The sequence below is a fragment of the Serpula lacrymans genome, assembly GCF_000218685.1.
Source record: "Serpula lacrymans var. lacrymans S7.9 unplaced genomic scaffold SERLAscaffold_1, whole genome shotgun sequence".
NCBI lineage: Eukaryota > Fungi > Basidiomycota > Agaricomycetes > Boletales > Serpulaceae > Serpula > Serpula lacrymans.
The window spans coordinates 4,336,621-4,358,634 of NW_006763290.1; the positions used below are offsets into that span (position 1 = coordinate 4,336,621).

At 40.7% G+C, this 22,014-nt stretch overlaps 1 protein-coding gene across 1 annotated transcript; it reads left to right on the forward strand.

Annotated features, from left to right (window-relative positions):
- Positions 1-6,433: 6,433 nt before the first annotated feature.
- On the forward strand, positions 6,434-6,760 carry SERLADRAFT_376081 (uncharacterized protein; the record flags this gene model as incomplete). The annotated part of the gene is made up of 1 exon (XM_007312667.1): positions 6,434-6,760. A coding segment is annotated over one exon (327 nt), but the record flags the coding sequence as incomplete, so codon positions are not given.
- Positions 6,761-22,014: the final 15,254 nt, after the last annotated feature.

Genomic DNA, 22,014 nt, shown 5'->3' on the forward strand with positions numbered 1-22,014 from the left:
AAGACAGGCTCTTCCGTTTCAAAGATAAAATCTATGTGCCTGAGTCCGCAAGGATTAAGGCCATAGACAGACATCACAACACTCCAGTGGCTGGGCACCCTGGGTGACAACGAACAATGGAGTTGATCTCCAGAAACTACATGTGGCCTGGCATGGTCAAAGACGTACAGGAGTATGTAAAATCCTGTCTGAGATATGCCATGGCAAAGAATTCACATCAACCGCCGGCTGGTAAGCTTATGCCAAATCCGATACCAGCTGGTCCCTGGCAGGATACATTGGTTGACTTCACAACGGATCTACCCAAATCAAATGGGTATAATTCAGTAATGGTGGTGGTAGATTGCTTCTCCAAAGAAGTGGTGTTCATCCCCACCAACAAAACTATTACCGCTGCCGGTACAGCAGACTTATTTAAACATTTTGTATGGTCTATCCACGGACTACCGGAAATGGTTATCTCCAATTGGGGACCGCAATTTGCTAGCAAGTTTACAAAAGAGTTATGTCGGATGCTGGGCATCAAACCCAAATTATCAACGGTGTTCCATCCGCAGACTGATGGACAAACGGAGAGGCTCAATCAGGAATTGAAGCAGTATCTCTGGATATTTATTAATGACAGGCAGACAGATTGGGCCAAGTGGCTAAAGATAGCCCAGTTCTCATACAATATCAAACAGTCGTCGGCTACAGGAAAGGCACCATTTGAGGTTACAAGGCCGTACCTTCCTAAAATGGGTGTAGAACCTGGCAAAAGTAAGAATAAGGCTGCTGGGAACATGGTCAAGGACATGAAATCTGTCTTAGACAAAACGCGCAAGGCGCTATTTAGAACTGCAGAGCAGATGAAGGCCAGGGCAGAGCGTAGATGCTCTAAGGCCCCTGACTACAAGGTCAGCAACCTGGTCTGGTTAGACACCGACCCTGAGGCTCTAGAATAGAGATCCACGGCAAGAATAAGATGAAGTATGAGGACATAGATATTAAGAGAAAAAATATAATGAGAGTAAACATATAATGCTAACAGAAATTTTCCTGGGTTTGATTGCATGATATTCTGTTGTTTCAGCTTCAAGCTTCAAGTCCAGGTAAGTGAAGATCTACTATGTAATTAGTAACTCACACCCATGTGTAATTTTTGCTACAGACTAACAAGCACTGACATATAACAAAGCTTTTTCCTATTTCACTCATCTTATATGCGTTTAAGGACAATTGGGGCCATTGGGACTACACTTGTATTTACCGAGTTTGCACACATGGAAGGGAAATGTAGACAATATCTAATTAGTTTTATAAATTGTGTATTTCAGTCAGGCTAGTTATATTGAATGTCAGAAAAATCCAATTTCCATGATTTGGTCAGATGTGGTCTGATTAGGTTGCCAGAAAATTTACCAACAGATAAGGTACCCATCCAGCTCGGCTAGCTTGCGTGTCATACACTTGCAAGCAGGCTGGGCATTGCATTGTTTGGTGGTGGCCTCCCAAGATAGGATGGGACTTAGTTGCAAAAACACAGTACTACTTGTTGCAATATCATAGCCACTTGTTATACAGAACATAATGCACACTTTTGAGTGGCATATTGAAAGGACAATTATCCTGAGATGACACAGCCAACATTGATCAGACAAAGTAAGTAAATGTGGAAATGAGTCACAAAAATTTGTTCAAATTCCACTTTCTGTAGACAGAATTGATAATGCTCAGAAGTCTGAACATACCTGGAGCAATGATCAGGAGGACACACCTAAAGTGTTTGAATCTCCTGAGCGGGGTAAAAGAGTCCATCAGGCTGTCCCGCAAATTCAGCCTGAATACACAGATAGTGGTAGCCGGTATCAGCAAATGTAACTATGTCTGATTGGGCTGAACATGCCTGGTTCATCTTTGTTTGGTCTGCTTTGACATTTTGGTGTAATCATCATTATCATTGGCTCTTTCAGACTATAATTTGCAGATGTGGCAGCAACAACCAAGCACTCTAGTAATGGCCTACACCCCAACTGGTACTACAGTACAACTTGATCACATCATAGCAAGACTCACATGGATACCAAATGTAATAGAGTGTGGTACAAAACAAACACATGTGAGATTATATGCTCCCTTTTGAGATATAAAACTAATGTAGACATCAGTGAACACCATGATGACAATTACATAATACAAACTTACATATAAGCCTTTGATAATGAGCATGTTTGCCTTGCACACAGTGTGAACATAAAGCTATAAAAAGCTTTGTTATATGCCAGTGCTTGTTAGTCTGTAGCAAAAATTACACATAGGTGTGAGTTACTAATTACATAGTGCACAAACTCGGTAAATACAAGTGTAGTTCCGATGGCCCCAATTGTCCTTAAACACATATAAAACGAGTGAAATAGGTATCAATAATAGCGGGATAGAGAATGTCTGCACAAGGACTACGCTATGTGGATTATAGGTAAAATTGGCAAGGCAAACAAAGGCCCCTAGTCCAGAGACGGGTATTGCATTAAAATCCCCCTTCATAATTGTATCCACAGAATAAGTGATGACTCTGGGTTTCAGGTTGGTTGTCTTGATTGATGTCCAATCAAAATACATCCACAGTTCAATATCCCAGGGGGCAGTACTGGCATCACCTAGGGCGCTTGGTATATGATCAATAGTTATAGCCTCTAAGATCAACAGCTTAGGGAGGTATAGCCCTAGATGACCAGATGATCCTGATATGGCCCAGCAGTGGCCTAATTGGGTGCTGGATTGCAGCACAATATGTGGTGGGTGAGGGACAAACACGTCTGTCTTGGTGAATGGTCATAATGAATATTGCTAAGTGTCTGGAGTGTGAGACAGAGAGGTTAATTCACGTATAATGCTAGACCCCCCATTCAATAATGTGTAATCTTGCATGCCAACTGTATTATTGTACTGTATCCGATGCATATCACACTGGAGGTTGTCCAGACAGTCAATCATGGAAGTATTCAACAACTGCAGATCTCCATTGAAGTGGGTACAAAGCTGTATAACTGTTACTCCCTTTCTGATGGTTGTTATTCAGACACTAACCTGATTATAAAGTGAATGCACCAAAGTATCATTTATTGTGAAGTTATATGTAATGCTAGTATTACATGGTAAGGAGGATATGACATGCAAGGTCAAAAGCTGGACGTAGAACATGGTATTAGCACTAAAGTCCTCTCAATCACAATAGACATCTTACCTTGTCCAAGTGGCATACAATCACCCATAATCCCAGGTTTGAGAAGCCTGCCAAAATATAGAGAAAAAGAGATAACTGCCAAGGCAAAAGAGCTCCTCCTATCACTTGTAACAACCAAGAGTTAGTTACTCTGGTGCACACAAGAACACACTATAAAGAAGATGATGAGGGAGTGGTTACCCCTTGAGCTGCAGAGAGTTTGTTGGTATACAACAGAAGGACTCGCTGAGGAGTTTCCTGGATCTATTGGGGTATATATACTACTACAGGTTTGTTTGTACATGTGTACTATACAGTTGATAGAGACAGTGGCTGATGATGTCATGGGGCCTAGCCCGCATAGCCAGCTCCACTGTGTGAGGGAGTTGTGTCTAAAATAAGAAGAAAGGCAATGTGGCGCGCGAAAGAGGAGTTTGGACAAAAAGGGGAAGTGCCACGTGGCACCATGTGTGAAGGCTAAAGTACAAGGTTAAAGCGGAGAATGAAAATAAAGGAAAGGTCCGAAAATTGTGTTATCGTAACATCACTCCCATGATGTGTGAGAGAATGCCCCAGGAAAACCATATGATGTTGTGAGGCAAAACTCGAATCAGCTTGATCACCCACAGCAGCCATTGCAATGTTACAATCTTCCACGATCTGCATGACCATTGCAGGAATGTATGGTCTCTCTTATCTAATGATACAATATCAATAACCTCCATCTCCCCGCTACCGTCAATTTTGTCCAAGGACAAAAGAGAGACCATCTGGATCTGAAATTGACCAGAATGAAATATCAACAATGACAGGTTTGTCTGCGTGGACACCGTGAATGTGGACAAGTGACAACAGGGGGAGGAAACCAGGGATGAGGGAAGAGAGAGGATGGGGTCCACATATATATTATTCCACCATGAAAGTGTTTCATCATGTGGTGCCTACCAATTTCTTGGACAAAGGGGCTCAGATAAGTATTGATAAGGCTCAGATATATTCAATACACGCACCTTCCCAACCACCTTCCCAACCACCTTCCCAACCACCTTCCCATTGATATCCCAGCCAGTGTGGTAGGAAGAAATTGTTCTTACTCTTTTGACAACTGCAGGTGTTACCCATTTTCCACCGCACAGCAACCATTTTTGCCAGGAAGTGGAGTGACTTGAGGTGATAGAGTTATCCACTGTGTTAACATGCGGACTCTTGAGGCTCTCTCATTTTTGCGTGAATGGCTGAATACATTATCACAACACAATGGGATCCGCACCCGTGTACAGTAATTCTGGACCTTCTGGGCATGCAACCAATCAGTATGCTTTCCAAGTATGCCTTGGTAGCTTAGTTGGTAAAGCACCAGACCATGAAAGCTGGAGTCCCAGGTTCAAGCCTTGGCCAATGCATGTTTTCTCATACTATAAACAAATGTCATATTTTGTCATACATGTTTTACAATACTTTGGGAGCCATCGCAACTGGATGTCCATGTAAGCATTCCTGTTCTTTCTCTACTCAAAGATCTTTTCTGATCCACATAGGCAATACATCATCTTCAATCCGAGCATCATGTTTTGGAGACTCATCTCAATGAATTGTTTGTCAAGCTTTATACGACTTGGCCATATTGTGAGTTGGTTGTCCATGCCATAGACCATACATCTGTTCATATTTTCTAATGTAGCCGAGTGCTTGTCTTTGGACAACTCAATACTAATGGAGGTGCCATGCTAAGCTCATAAGGTCATGGCATATCACAAGAGAATAATGAGGGAAATTACAAGGCATCATGTTTTTGTGCAAGAGAATCCCCTGCAATCAGTGCTGGATTTCAAAGCCTAAGAGCAGTGTGAGTTAGGTTACATGTCACTCGGAGATTATCTTAAAATCAGCCGAGTTAACTTAAACTCAGGCCAAATCACTCATGGTTGTGTATAGTAATAATAGTGTTACATGGCTTTTTAATGTGCCAGTCAAACTTGAGTCACGGAGGCAAATTTTAGTCTTGCAATCAATAATTGTCTTTGATATGACACAATGGACAGCACCTACACTCTCATTAGTTTTGTCTCAAGTAACTAGGCAAAAAAAGCCTACTTGTGTAAGGTTGTGGCACCGCAATATGGTTATCGGGATCTCCACCAATATGATAACTTTTTTGATTGCTGAATTCAATTATAGAGGCCTTGTCATTGTGACACATCCACAAACCCCAGATTTCATTGGAAAAGTGAATTGGAAATTCAGAAGTTTGTAGTAAAGGGTGATGATGGGGGTTAGCAGCTTAATGCACTGACTTAAATCCCATGACGCCACTGGATGGCCCATTGACACGTTGAAGGATAATGATCAGCAAATTCCCCTTTCAAAAGTTTAAACAAAGGTGGCATTGAGCAAAACAGGGCTATGCTGTAGTGAGTGTGCAGGTAGACACAACAACCACAAGTGGTGGAATTACGTACTCGTGGACCATCGTGGTATGGTAGCAGAAACATGGATATAAAAGGTACAAATACAGCTTCCTCACATCCGTATTATTGCCTGTGGGGCCTTTGCAACACAGAACACTGATGTGGCAGATAGGGTCTTCACCTTATCTCAGCCAGCACTTCATTAATGCCTACAATTTCAGAGTAGTGAGTCTATCCAAGTCATTGGTTAATAGGACAGTAGATTTGCAAAACACTCACCTCTCATGCCGCGTAGCTGCGTGGTTATTGAGGTGACAGCGAAAGAGGAGGTCTGAAACTGACAATTGACAATATCTTGGTAAATTTTGCTTTCTGCACAGTGTTTGAAATGTACCTTCTGTTCCAATTAGCGGACCTGAGCAACACAGGTACTCAGGTAGGTTAAGTCCAGATAGATTGTGTCGCATTATAGGTGTTACACATACTCTTCTAGATCCCAAGCGAGGAGTCAACACGGCAAAGAATGGGGTCAAGACGTCGATGTTCAATTTTCAGGCCAAATAAGGAAAACTGCACTGAGAACGGATCAAGCCAGTAGCAATATAAGGCCTCGTACGAGAATGGAAAAATACAACATTTTTCTTGGTTTTGGGAAAGTGGCATCACAAGGGCTATTGAGGTGGAGAAAGAAAACTTTGAGTGCCTGCGTATAGTAAGATAGAATAATCTCCGTTATACAGGCATTGTTGTAGAGACAATAGAAGAAGATCAAGGCAATGATTGCGGACAGAGAGATACGGGAATGGGCAGCAATGATGACAGCATGGGAGAGGAGGATCGTGAAGAGAGTGAGGAAGCATCAATGTTCTGTAGGTGCCGAGCAGCACTACTTCTATGTCTTCAACGACTGTCCCTCACTCTCATTGGTCCCCAAATTGTTGAGCAATCAGCAGCACTTGTAGCCAACAACCAACTAAACAAGACCATACCCCAGCCATATCACACCTGCATTTTGACTGGCCATAGGTGGGTCCTTGAGCTGTTGAGTAGTCATTCTGACTGCATCTGTGCAGAACTTGGTGTCAGGCGCCATCTTTTCCTTAGGCTGGTAGATCTACTCAAGCGCTATCAATATGTTGACTCAAGGCATGTCCGCATTGAGGAGCAGCTTGCAATCTTTTGATATGCCTGTGTCACTGGCTTATTAGTTTGCCATATTGGTGAATAATTCCAGCAATCAAGTGATACAATTTCTGGGTCTGGAGGGGTAGATGAGCACTTGGCTGTGGATATTGAAATGTTGGGTGAGACATTGAACTTGAAGGAGGAGGTTGTGATTGATCCACAGCAAGCCCAAGTTGCGTATCAACGGGATTACTAGAGGGGCTCATTCCTGAGCCTTCTTTCGGTTTTGGCCTGACCTGTACTAGTGGACCAAAAATTGTGTCAGTACATTGCTCAAGAGGTAAAATTTCATGTACGTCAGCTTTCATCTTCCCTTTCACCTTAGGACCTGCCATGCACATCATGCGCTAAGGGGGTGGGTACCTATATCCTCACCTCTACCATCCCCAACCCTTGACCTTGAGGCCTTAAAGCCCACTGGTTCCAGAGCTGCAGCATCAGCAAAACAGCCTTCTATCTTGTCAATTGCCATATATCTGCCCTTTTGCTGCTCAATGTAAGGAAATAAATACAATGTTGGCACTGCAGCAATATGTACAAAGATGTCGCTGATCATTACTGATAATTATTCTCATAATAGACGTCACATACTAGTAGCAAAAGTACAAAATTGATATAGATAACAAAATGGACAGGACAAGAAGACTAAAGAAAAACAGGACCAATGAACATGATAATAGGGATGGAACACTAAAAGAAAAAATGGGGAACACAAATTTCCAAGGCGGCTGATACTAAATATTAAAAAAAATACATTGTTACATGTCATTCTTGTCAGATGTGTTGTCTGATTTGTCTGAATTATAGCCAGGGGAAAGCTAGATCCTATCTGGCTTGTCATTGTAGGCTGACATGACATGATCTAAAGATACACCCAGACCAAAAATATGGTTCTCCAGACAGAATATTTGTTCATTGACTGTGTTGACACTGCAAGAGGCTAAGATATGGGAACATTGGAAGTCTTCCTTGTCCTCCTCACCTTCTTCTTCTGCACCACACATGCATCTTGATGGCCTCCAACTCTTTATTTTTTTTTTCATTTGCCTCATCTAAGTCTTGCTTAGCCTCTGATTAAATTTGCTGTAGAAAATCAACACCTCTTTCTTTGACCTCAATCCTCCATATATAAGACAGCATTTTGTGGTGTATGATTTCATCAATGGAGTGTTTGTAATTCATGGCTTGCTTGATAGCAAGATTAGAAAACCGGCTAAGATTTGTGTGTCAATGAAGGTGCTTTTGTGATCCCTGCATAGAAATATTGTTAGTTTGTTTGAATTGTAAAGACCACAAGGCAGAAGGTTGAATAGCCTTTTAATATCAACAGTACATTCACATTTATTATCCCTTACGTGGCCAGGAGAGGGTACATGGGTAGTTCTTTAATATGTGTGTACATCAATGTGTAGGCTAACCACAACATCAACAGAATCTATCAATTAGCCAAAAGGAAAGATGACCCCTCTGCTAGAGTAGCAGAGTATGACTATCTGACCACCTTACATATGAAGTGCATGTGTGGGTGGGAAAAACCCACAAAATACTAGAGGAATATGCACCATTACCACCAGTGCCATCTCCTCCTGCCACTGCCACTGCCGCCTTATCTCCACCACCCCTCCTCTCCTCCTTTTCCTCCTCCACCACAACCACACCACATGAGGGGGGGGACCCAGGCAACATGTCAATGCGCTGTCTAGGCCCTCTCTCAAGTGTCCACCTCCAGCATTACCATTTGGAGTGAAAAAGTCATGCCTTCTAGTCCAAGTACTTTTAGCGGAGGGCCACTTGCAGTATGGCTCAGTTTTGGTGTAATCTCATTTAAGATCACAAACATTTCTCAGAATAGCAAGAATTGGCAACTTGCACCTGTTTCAATTATTGCAGGACATTTGGTGGTCAGACCAGAAATTTAACAGAAAATAAATAAACATCTGAAGGGAATTATTGAGGTGAGTGTACCTGGAAACCTATAGTACCATGAATATCTTCTCTGAGTGTATAAAGAGCAAAAGAAATTTAAGATTCAGGTTCAACATAAGGTTGAATATATGAAAAGTTCAACACACAAGATGTTATTTAAAATATTGTGAAGATTTCTCCACATGTAAGATTTATTATGAGTAATTGCTTTTGTTTCAGCAAGATTTATTGTTTGGTCAATATTTTAAATACTACAAATATTGATTGGATTGCTCATAGAAATTTTAAATGTTGCCTTCATGTAAATTGTTGTAGAACTATAGCTCAAAGAATATATTGTAACAACCAAGAGTTAGTTACTCTGGCGCACAACTAGAACCAACTATAAAGGTAGTGAGGGGAGTGGTTACCCTGAGGATAGGACCAAGTTAGTTGTGGGTAAACAACAGGAGGACTGGCTGAGGAGTCTCCTGGATTTATTGAGATATATATACTAATACAGGGTGTTTGTACTTATGTACTGTACAGTTGATAAAAGCAGTGGCTGATGATGTCAGAGGGCACAGCCCGTGTGGCCAGCTCCACTGCATGAGAGACTTGTATCTAAAAATAAAAGGAAGGGCAACGCTGCGCAAGAAAGGGGAGTTTGGATAAAAGGGAAAGTGCCGCATGGCATGGAGTGTGAAAACTATAGTAAAAGGTTAAAGAGGAGAATGAAAAGTAAAGGTCTAAAAATGTGTTATTGTAACAATATTGTGATAGTGATAAAACTTTAACAAGAATGTTAAAATAGAAATTTTTGTTTGAATTTTTCTGTAGGAAAACATTAATTGTTGCAAGTATTTTGTCACCTGCAAAATGAAGTGATTTCTCCGTTGTTTATGATAAATATTGATGCACCAAATATTGTAATCAAACCTGAACAAAACTCAAATATTTGTCTTGGAAAAAGCTACACAGAGATTGAACATCATTTAAATATTTGATATTGTAAAATGTTGATATAAGTTTTTGTTTTTATGTACCCAAATGGTAGTAAAAGTGTGGAGGGATAGCTCAATGATAATCACCCTTCTGTGTATGAAATAATGCAAACAATTATACAGAATGTTGACCTAAAATTGGAGGTGTCAGAATGGAATCAAACATTTTAACTACTTTCAGACTTTTGAATCAATTTTAGGTGTGACAAAAGTTGGTTATGCTTGGTGTGTGTGACTGTTTACCACCTGGCCCATTTCCCTGCTAACTGAAGACCTACTGCTTACAGTTGTCACCAACAATGACAGGATATGTGCTGAAGCCATGCTGACACTTTCCGCAGGCCCAGTGTTGATACTTTCACTTTCACTAGGACAAATTGCACCAGTGAAAATTGGTAGCCGTGATATTCCAACCAGGCAGGAAATATGGTACGTATTACAGCAACCACATTGTATCTGGGATACAGCCAGTTGATGGGCCAGAGAGACTGTTAAACTTAATCTTCACATGTGTACAAGTAGGTGACTTCATCCTTGATATGTTTAGGTAGGCAATCTCTTCACAAGCTTTTAAGTATTTTGAAGTACTGGTCTATTGCAAAATGGCCTGCAGGTGTTGCCCAGGTTTTGCCTGTTATATCCTAGTGTGTGTCATACAGGAGGTCAAAGTCAGTCAAAAATGCATACTCTACAATCTGCATCCAATCCAGAGTAAAATAAGGTGGTCACAGGGCCTGTATTGTAATTGTCTAATGCTGTCTGGATAGTGGTAGATTGGGCTTGTAGGGCTTTACCAATATGCTTTCATAGTGCATAGCCTATAAACCTGTTAGTGCACTTGTAGATATATGAATAAAATGCTTACCTGTCTGTGAACAGTTTGTTTTTGTCAGTTCAAATGTTACAACCAAAGTTTGTAGACTCTGGCACACACTGAAGACAAGCAAAGAGGGTGAGTGGGGGAATGGATATACCCCTTAGGATAGGACTGAGTTAGTTGAGAGTAATCAACAGGAGGACTCGCTGAGGAGACTTCTTGATCTATTAGGGTGTATATACTACTACAGGGTATTTGTATATGTGTACTATACAGTTGCTAAGGGTTGTGGCTGATGATGTCATAGGATGCAGCCCTTGTGACCAGCTTCACCACGTGAGAAATGTAATTATAAAAAAAAGGAGGCAGTGCAGTGCAAAAAAGTACAGGATAAATGGAGTTTGAAATAAAAGGAAAGTGCCAAATGGCACAAGTGTCTAAAAAGAAAAGAAAATTTCAAAGAAGAGAGCAAAATTTGGAAGTCCAAAAATTGTGTACTGTAACATCAAATATGCAAGCCACTACAAGCCCCTCTAAGCAATCTAAAACCCGCTTATATTTTTGCATGGCTACAAGTCTACCAGCATTCTGCCATTCTGGGTCATCTGGGGTCCAGCACTGTGTAACTTGAAGCTTCAATTCCAATGCATGTACTGCCTCCAGGATCTTCTCATACTTTTTCTGCTCATGATGACAGGTGGTCTCTATCTTCTGCGTCAAATTGACCTTTGACACTACCATGGTTGCAGGATTCTGCAAAGAGAATATGTTAGTTGCTGCCACAAAAAACTTCCTATAGGAAGCAATAAGTATGTCAGTTCAATGTGGAGGTGATGGCTTTATGTACTCACTGGCTGTCAGCTTGTTGATTTTCAGCCAATACTCCATCTGTAGTATTTATTCAACTGGTTACCTGTGCAAGCCATGTAGATATAGATTTTCCTTTAGCAGCCACTGCTAAAATGTCCTTTCCTCACTCTTTTATTGCCTTTGTAAGATTGATTGGTCCACTTGCAAGGATTGCCTGCTTATAATTGCTTTATAAGAATATAGCTATAATGAAACAGATAAATCATCCGTTCAATACTACCATGATCAAAAATCACTTACAAAGATTATGATACATTTTAACTACATCATTGTGCTTGAAGTATATGTTGATGGCTTGTTTTTGGTGGAAGATACTGGAATATTTTACAGAAGATGCTGTGGGACCTATGTATCCAAAAAACACTGTGTATGCAATTAGTACTATTTAAAGTACCCATTTGGATTCAGCCCAAGGGTCTTATTATAGATGTGGATTACCTGGACCTTCACAAACCCTGTTTCTTGAGGTAAGTCATTGCTTGCACCTGTTATTTGCTCTCCAAGAAAACCTTGAGCACTAGTGTCTTTACAATTGTATGCCCATTTCAGGTATGCATCTGTGATTGCTGTTAGCTGATTATGCAAGAACTTGGCACATTCATGTCATTGTTGTTGTTGTTGTCTGCATATAGGTTGGGAAGATCTGCCAGTGCCTCCAAAGCATGCTTTTTGTCAGGTGTCATATCTTGTTTAGGTTAGTGTCACCCTACACGTCAGGTATATCAACTATTCACCTTGCATCCAAATTATATTGCTACGGTACACAATTTTCGGACCTTTAAATTTCATTCTCCACTTTAACTTTCCTTTGTAGTTTTTAGACACTGTGCCATGTGGCACTCTGCATTTTGTTCAAAACTCCACTTTCTCATGCTGCACTGCTTTTCTTTATTCTTAGCTACAAGTCTCTCATGCAGTGGAGCTGGTGACACAGGCTGTGCCCTATGACATCATCAGCCACAACCCTTAGCAACTGTATAGTACACATTTACAAATACCCTGTAGTAGTATATATACCCTAATAGATCAAGAAGACATCTCAGCGAGTCCTCCTGTTGTTTACCCATAACTAACTCGGTCTTAAACCTAAGGGAGTTTATCCACTCTCTCACTCACTCCTCTCTACTTGTTCTTTCTGTGCACCAGAGTATAAAAACTTTGGTTGTAACATTAGTACTCGCTCTTTTTACTCTCTTGCACTTTGTGCAAACCCGGACCGCAGGGTTAAGTTGACATCTTCCGAAAGATAAGACTTTGGTGCCGGTCACTTGCCTCCGCCAGTCTGGAGAAGGGTTGATAGCTTACCAAGCAGACCACCCCCTGACAACCATTTGGACCAGGGTTTATTACTGTTACCTTTTATATACTTTTTCAAATACTATAGTGTGGGTAGTCAGGGATTGAGACTTGTCACTCAGCTGGGAAGAGGTAGATATGCAGATAGCAAGTGGGGACCCCCAGTTACACTTTTTTATGTTTACAAAGAGAACAAGTTGATATGTTGTCGCAAACCCAACCTGATGTCATGCCTTGGGATCTGTTGTGACATGCAAAGTGTTGTTCAAACCATTCTCCAAAATGTGGTTGTGTTGTGCTGAACTATGCTGGGCCTCTTGATCTGGTTGGAGAATGTTAGACTGGCTGTCTCCCTCAGTAGGTAATGTCTGAGTGAAATGGCAGCACCCTGGGAGTGTCACAAGGGGCTCAGGTCCAGGTAAATACATATATGCTATGAAAGCAATTTCTCTTAGGCTTTTACGAAAAATCATTCCACCTGTAAAAAAAAGTCACACATCAAGTTTCTAAAAAGTTCTGGGGCCTACTTATGAGGAGAAATGGAAAAAGCCTCAGGCTAATTCGAAGCCAGATTACAATCTGGAAAACTAAAATTATGTCTGACCGTCCAATACGTCTCATTGGATATTTATCTGTACTGGCGATGAAACTTCGATGTGAAACATTGTTGAAGTTGAAGCTTTGAAGCCAAAGTTTGCCGCGCCGTTTCCATGACTCACGCGGATCACGTTAGGCTAACTGTTAGTCACCGGGCTACTGACAACTGCCATATTAGAATGCCCTTTTCTGATCTTTCCATTGTCTCTCTATTTTATCCAATACATTCTATGCAGAATCCACATCATCTCCCTTAACAGCCATTCTGTCTACTTGCTCTTCTTCACTTTCTTCTTTTCTAGTAGACAACCTTGATACTTCAAAAAAGAGCCAGCTGGCCCCCCTACAGGTAAGCTCTTTGATTTTGTCCACTTCAGTACTATGTTGCTACTGACTCACTCATTCACCTCTTCTTGTTCATTTCCAGAGCGACACCCTCTCTTTTTTCAAGGACAAACAGCACATCCGCTTATATTTGCTCAAAATCAGTCTCTCAAAATCTAGCAAAAAATTCCCTGCTATTTGCACTGCATCAGAATTATCTATAGCATCCGTCTACAAGCACAAAGTTCAACATGAATAGATACAACAATGATGACTTTCCTGAGTGAAAGGTAAACTTTATCACTCCAAGTCTGACCAACTTGCTCAGCAATCATATGCATGCATAATCAGCCAATGGGCAGTCCCCTGCCTCAAATAGTTAAGCAGATCCAGTAAGTGAAATGCTATTTCTATTCTATTTATCCATGGCTCAAATTGCCCCACACCCATCTCTATTTAAATGCACATTGTCTTTCCCATTTTTGTACGGCTTACCATGGAGCCTCTGGCAAGTGTCATTGCCTGTTGCCCCCTTTGTTAATCCTCACTTCGCAGCAACCTATCATAGGCTCCGCTGGGATCATCTTCAACTCAGCCCATACCTAGTTAGCAAGACTTTTATGTGCATGAAAGTTGTGGAGTATTGTAGCCAAAAATATGTTCCAGTTGGGCAAAATTAACCTGATAAAAAAAGATGTGCCAGTATCTTGACTGGGAGCTCAATGTCAACCCAGTGACCCTCAACGTGTTTGAGGGAATGGTACAAAAGGGCATTGTGGGTCCAAGGCCTTGCCTGACAAATATCCTTCCTTCCTCTTTTGAGATATTGCTGCCATCTACTTCCAATCCCATCTTGCCTGCCAATATAACTATAAGCCAAAATACCATTATTTAGTCGCCACTACCTTTTCTAACCTACATCTTATATCTCCCTCCATCGAGACACCCAAATTACTCCTGCAATACCACTAAGCTACTGCCATCCCATTGACGAATGTCACAACAGACACCCAAGGCTTCCACCTACAAATATGGGCTGTCTATCACGGTTGTGCTTGGTGAGTAATCAATATGTTGATGGAGGAATTTGATGTGCTATTCCATTAGCAGACAGTTGATTTGTCCACTTTGAAAATATTATGTTCTGGCCAGTATGCCACTAATAGATTGCCTGCAAGGTAGTCCGAAGGATTGGTGTCAGTGTGGTGGGTTTGAATCCCAATTGATGCCATATTGTTGGATGTTGTCTGGTATAAGGCTATTGCTTGTAGGTTGAAAATATCTAGGTATTGTTTTATTGGTACCAGCTTGAGCACCCTGTGGAAGTATCTGAGTTCAGATGGTGCTGTTTTGCTAACCAGGAAGAAACATTATGTGAAGGTTCCAGCTGTTGGTTCAGTGAATAGGGCTGGTGTTTATGACCATAATGAAGAGATGATAGAGGAACCTTGCATTAGTTTTGTCTGAAGGAGTTGCTCATACCTTAGTCTCCTCTATGTAGACCTGCTGGAAGGTCTGCTATTGGTGAGCTTTAACAAGTGCTGAGATGTTCGCACCTGATGAGATTCACAATGTTGAAGTCCTATGTCAATGGAAATCTAGGTTATACGTCTGATTCAAGGTATACACAGCCAACCATGTCAGAAATTTCTGGGGCAGGTGACACATGGCATGCTGGATAGACATGTACTAGTCTTTAATTGCAGATCTAATATGTGTATATATGGTAGTCAATATATACCTTGTATAAGGTCTGTTCCATGTATGTCCAGCACTTACCACTTGGACACTTTTGCATTTCAGCCAAATTGTATGTCAAGAGGCTTCCAGAATGATTGACTGAGATGCAGGCCTACAACTATGAATCAAACCACCTCAGCAAGATGCTAAATACTATCATGGGCCATCAGTGACCTGGGAAGACATTGACAGATTCAGTTACTCTAGATTACAAAAAGTAGCAGAAGAACATGCACCTGTAATATGGCATATAATTTGTTGATACAGTAATCTGGCCTTTGAGAATGCATCTAGTTATGAAGTCAGATGATTTCATTGTCCACAAAACCTTGTGAGTCTCACTGTGTTTTCAATGATATGATCCCAATGTCTGACTAGGGAGTAAATGATGCATTGATGTCAATCACAACAATCCAATCACCTCATGTCACATATGTTCCTATATTTTGTTCAGTATATTTCTTTGCTGTACAGGCTCATCAGTCACTATATTGACTTGAATCCTGTTTGGGCTGCTCAGTCTCTTTTGAATCAACATATCAGAGCCTAAAAACTATGGCTATAGCTAAACGAGAGGACTTATGAAAGGCCACACACCCAGAACCTGGTAATTTTTTGTTGTTGGAGATAATGTCCAGAGCTATGCAAAACAAAACAACATGCATATTGGAAGAGAGAGTTGGATGATCAAGGGATTTGCAGGCACTTCTATTGAGATGCAGGCAGGATGTTGAGCCTAAAGCTTTTGATCTTTAAAAGCTGATGGAATGGCAGAAACTACAAGACAGAAAGAAAATCAGTGTTGATGGCATGTGAGTGGATATCAACTTCACTCACCTGGGAGAAGTAACATCTATACACATTCTCTCTGTGCTACTTAAATTTGTCCCTGTACTATCAATCTACTTTGAGGCTGTTAAAAAGGAGAAGGAAAAAATAATGAAAACACCAATCAATTCTGAATGCAAAACAAACATCTTCCCATTTGCAACCAATAGTGTCAATGAAATAGACATCCAGGGAATGAAAGCAGCTGCAATGGACTTTCTGAGCATGCAGATGAATGTAAATAAAGAGACCTTACAGAAGACTCTCATTATATTCAGTGGTGATGGCAAGACATTTGAGCAGATGTGTAATCTCAACAAGAAATATTTGAGCATACACAAAGAGGACAATGAATCTGAAGGATTCATTGTCCCTATGCTTGAATTGTGGCATACAAAGTGGACAGACTTGAGCTGTATCATCCACACACACTGGGGATCAGGATACTGCTGTGACCCATCATCTCTCAGTTGTCTTGCTGGAGTGGCTGAGTGTCTGACACCAAGTAATCTGCACAAGGTTAATTTCCATAATAGAGCTCACTTTGTTAACCTTGTTTTAGATGTGCATCTACTGAGTTTTTGGGAGTGAGTTTGCTGTGCATTACTGATATGCAGAAATATCATACTAAACTTGCTTCCAGAATTTATTTTGGCTGTGATGACCTTGTCAAGTATTTTGACAAGAAAAAGAACCCAAGTCAACTGCCAAGCTTTCAAGAATTGTTAGGAGGAACACACACATTAGCATGCTGGCATGCACCTATGCAGGAACATGATAGGGCCTAAAATCCATCATTATATGAAAACCACCCAGACCAAGTTCCCAACAGGAAACCATAGCCTAATACCTGAGTGTAGTCTTGCACCAAGGAACCAGGATGTAACAAGGATATATACTCTAGCAATGCTATGCTATTCCTTTGGAATGCCATCTGGTGGTGAGATGTTTTTAGTGTAACCTCTGAGGGGGACATAGGCCACATTATTGAGGTATGGACTACATAACATTTATTTTAGTATCTATTTACTACTATACAAACTATCACTGAACACTTTACATCTTTTCCTTGTTTTCGCTTTTTTGCACATTACATAATCTTAAATTCCCACACTTGAATAGCAAAACTTGGACACCTCAGTAACGACAACCTCAGTCTTCTCCAGATAGACCAAGGTATGTCAAACTGTTATTATAGACCATTACAACAAACTCATAATAGTTCTTAATCACTCTATTATTACAGACAACACAAGTCTGGGAAGTTTTGAAGGTCAGTTTATTGTCTTTCTATATAACAGAAGATATTTGTCAATGGAGACAATATAGGTCTGGATTTTTACACTTTCAGGCTCTGGTAATCCTCACTACTCATCCTACCTGACTGAATTATATTGTAACTTCAAGTAGGAATTCCCCAAGAAGCTCAAGGATTCCATCTTCCAAAATTGGCTTGCAAATCTTTATGGCACCTCTGGATGCTTTGTTGAATTTGATCTATTGTAAGAACACTTCAATTTTTGGCTAGAACAGATAGTTCAAGGGGAAGGAATTTGATAAGACTTACTATTGTTGGGCTGTTTCAATGCATGTCCACAGTTTTCTGCACTTGAAAGAAGAAATAGAGCAGGCTGTATCATTGTATGGATAAAGCAAGAAGCACAGTGCACCCCACCTTAATAATAAACTGGAAAGTGTAATGGATTTTCTCTAAGTTGGTGAGGTCAACAAGTTTCAAGCTGGCCAGAGTTATGGCTTTGAAGTACAGAACAACTTCTTAAAGGGGATCAGGAACATCCAAAATGGCAAGTTGGATAACTTTATTAAATGCACAACTAGAGGGATATATGTAACTACGGGAGGGCCAAAGGATAATGCTATACAAGAAGATAGCATGGGTGAGCCTGACATTGACAGCATTCCAGTGTGAGAACAGCACCAGATTCCACCACCTACCATAGTCAGTCTCAATGGGACACTGTACATGTCTAATGATGAGCACCTACAAATAGACTGTGATTTAGCTGATGGCAATAATGTGGAGGTATGTACATACTTTTACTTCTGAGCTTTATAAGCTCATTTTGATGGCTTATCCATTGATTGATGGCTATCAGGATTTGGACAACCAGCTTGAAGAGTGTTGGTCTGTCATCCTGCAAAAATTCCCAGCCATTCAAACATTCAGAGACATTAGAGGGTGTGTGGATGAGGTGGAAGTGGCAGAGGAGTGTTGTGAGTGAGTTGTTGGACCATAGACAGTGTGCAAGTGTGAGACAATAATGTGGATGATCCTTGAGATCCCATCAGTGGAGTGCAAACTGGTCCAAAGCAAGCTGAGCATGGCTTAACATCTCCTTCACCAGAGGAGTAGGGAAATGAGAGCCTATCATGGGTGCTCAAGTTCTAGTTGGTTTTGGTGCAGAGATAGGTGGTTGATAATTTGGTGGTGTGAGGAAATGTTACCATCCCAAAAGGGCTGACATGAACTGTTGTAGTGTTGCAGTACACAAGCCTACATTATTGAGCCACATGCATAGTGTTTTGTGCATGATTTACTTACCATATTTAGCTTTGGACTTTTCCGATACATTCTTATTTTTCTAGACACATTTTACTTACACCTCAGTCTGTTATTGCAAAGACTGAGGTAAGAACATTTTACATTATCCTTTTAACTCATAGCTAAAACACTACCTTAGAAACCTTGTGTTTATTTCTACAGACATAAACTACATTATGAACTACAAGGATAAAGCCACGATACTATCACAACACAATGGGATCCGCACCCGTGTACAGTGATTCTGGACCTTCTGGGCATGCAACCAATCAGTATGCTTTCCAAGTACGCCTTGGTAGCTTAGTTGGTAAAGCACCAGACCATGAAAGCTGGAGTCCCAGGTTCAAGCCCTGGCCAATGCATGTTTTCTCATACCATAAACAAATGTCATAATTTGTCAGATACTTCTCAGCAGCCATCAGTGGAACACTCACTGGGGTTCTGATAGATGCTGTTGATAAAAGCCTGCAGGCACTACCCTGTTATGTGAGCATGTAGATAGTTAGCCAGGTGTGATTCTAAGTTTGTCTTGCTTAGGTTTGGTTGTGCTGATGTGGAGTTAACCTTCTTTCCCTTAACCTTTTGCAGCTTTGTTTTTCTAGTGTCTGTAGGTTGCTTACCAGGCTCAACTTGTTTGAGGGCTACATGGATGCCATCCAAATACTTGACTTCAACATAAGTGATGCCAACTGCCTCTGTTTCCAAATCCCTACCTCCATGACCAACCTGCTGTACTAGGCATTCACATTGGCAGGACAGCCAAGATTGATCACAGCTGTTACATTATGAAGGTTGATTCCCATGCTAAATGCTATGGTTACAATACAGGTCATAGTATCCTTAAAGAACAAGTTGATAGTTTTTTTGATTGTATCTGGATGATGGAATACCTGATATATACTATTTTTGACCTGTCTCTTCTAGCTGATAATGAATCCTGTAGGTAGTTGGCCACTCAGTATGTAATGTCAATTGTTTTACAATACACAATGACTTTGTGCTTGCCTTCAAGAACCCAAAGGATATCTGGGAAAGCAGTGATGCTCAGCCCATGGGTAAGTTCATTGACCACCATTCTGATATTTTTACACTCACATGAGTGCTGTTTAACATGATATTGGCCTGGACATAGCTGTAAGATGTCACAGACTGCATCTTGATGTGGCCCTGGTATCAATGTTGCAGTAACCACCACTACTGGTACATGTTCTGGTAGTCATTTCCATATCAATGCAATCTGACGATAGGCCATTTAAAACTCCTCACTCCGGGGTGGTAGTACATACACCTTATCTATCCCCAAAAAAGCAACATTCTGACAGAAAACTTCATCTTACAATACCAGGTCAGCATCATGTCCAACCAGTTTCTCTGGGCTCCAGACTATCAATGCCAAATTTCATCCAGCAAGTCTCAGTTCTCTGCTCTCACATGATAAACAGTGTCTACATTCACAGACACTGTTTTAATTCCAAATTCCCTTATCTTCTTGGCCTGTTGTGGTACATAAGTTCCTTTACATTAACTATGCTGTTTCATAGACTAACCTGTATATCTCCCAATACAGTAAATGGTATGATAATGATCCCAACTGGTTTTTTGAAAGGTATAAAGATTCCATCAATGGGCCTTCTCAAGATGTTTTGAATGACCAAGATGACACCAAAGAACAAGGCTGTTTTCCCACCTCCAGTAGGTACAACTATTGACTAGGATGTAATAATCCACAGTGGACTCAGAGAGTACAGAAAAGCAAATTGGACCAGCCGGGGATTGAACCCAGGACCTCCTGCCTATATATGGTGGTGCTCTAACCAACTGAGCTACCAGCCCTTGGTTATCAATACCCAATTGCACAATGTTGTCTAACAAGGCCCAGACTTTGACCTTGACAATTCCAACTTAATATATTCCTGCTAATGTTGCAGCCCAGCTCTCAACCTGGAATTTTTAAGGACTAGTCAACTATTGTGGGACATATCCTTCTATGACCCCTCCTATTAGAGCCTTACATTCAAGGGTGAGCCAGGTCAAATTCATAGCTTGACAGTCATTAGTATAGTTTGACCAAACTATAAGAAGGGATATGTTTTGCTATGGCTGTAATGTGATGTATGGTTTATATAAATCAAAAGGTCCAGAGAAGATGTGATTGATAAGAACCATAGACCATTGTATGGTTTTGTACAACTATACCTGTTCTTCATTATAGTCACCTACAACCATAGTGTACAGTATGGTTTACAGAAACCAAATAGATCAAAGATGATATGGTTAACAGGAACCATTGACTATTGTATGGTTTTCTGCAACTGTACCTGTTCTTCATTATGGTTGCCTACAACCATAGTGTATGGTATAGTTCACAGAAACCAAATAGACCACAGAGAATATGGTTGAACAACCATAATAATTGTACAGTTTTATAGAACTATACCTGTTCCTCAGTACAGTCTTGTAAAACTGTAATATAGGTATATAGTTTGTTGAAGCCAAACATTGGTGTATGGTTTAGAAACTATATGTTTATCACTGTAAAGCAGACCAGATGTGGCTATAAATATTTTGGAGAAATTCAAAAAATATTACTGCTGTTATTTTTCCACCCAGTAGGATTGAACCTGTAATTCAGCATATTGTGCAGGTTGTTTTTCAACTCAGCCACAATAACATTACTCACTTAAACAAAAGTCAATTTATTTAGGTCAAATCACAGAAAGTGTAGAACATGAGGCTTGTGTGAGGCTCAAATACCTGCCAGTGGTTTGGTGTTGCTATGTTTATTGTGTTGTACACTATTTTCTCTTTAATCCCCATCCTCAGAGCTGTCCAGGAAAGTCTTTTTTTCCCCATCCTTTTCATTTAGCTGATGCAAAGTTTTCATAGCATTTCAAATGATGGCTCTAAGGATGGCTTTTCATCCCTCCCATTTGCCTGTCTTCTACAAATAGAGATCATTGAGCATAATACCCAAGCTGCAGATAATGTCATAAATGAAGTACCTCACTTGTGGGGTGAGTATCTTGTCCTTCATACTAATAAAACTAAGTGAAACTCAGCCGCTGCCCGAGAGGCTATAGAAACGACTTTATTATTTACCTAAGTGAAACTACAATAGATGTTAGTTTAAGGTGATCTCTAATAAATGTAAATGTAACATACCTCAGCCGCTGCCCGAGAGGCTATAGAAACGACTGAGGTATTCCTATACTAATCCCCCTACTACTTATAGTCGGAGGTGCTACTCGCTACAGTATAATGACTCCTAGGAGAAT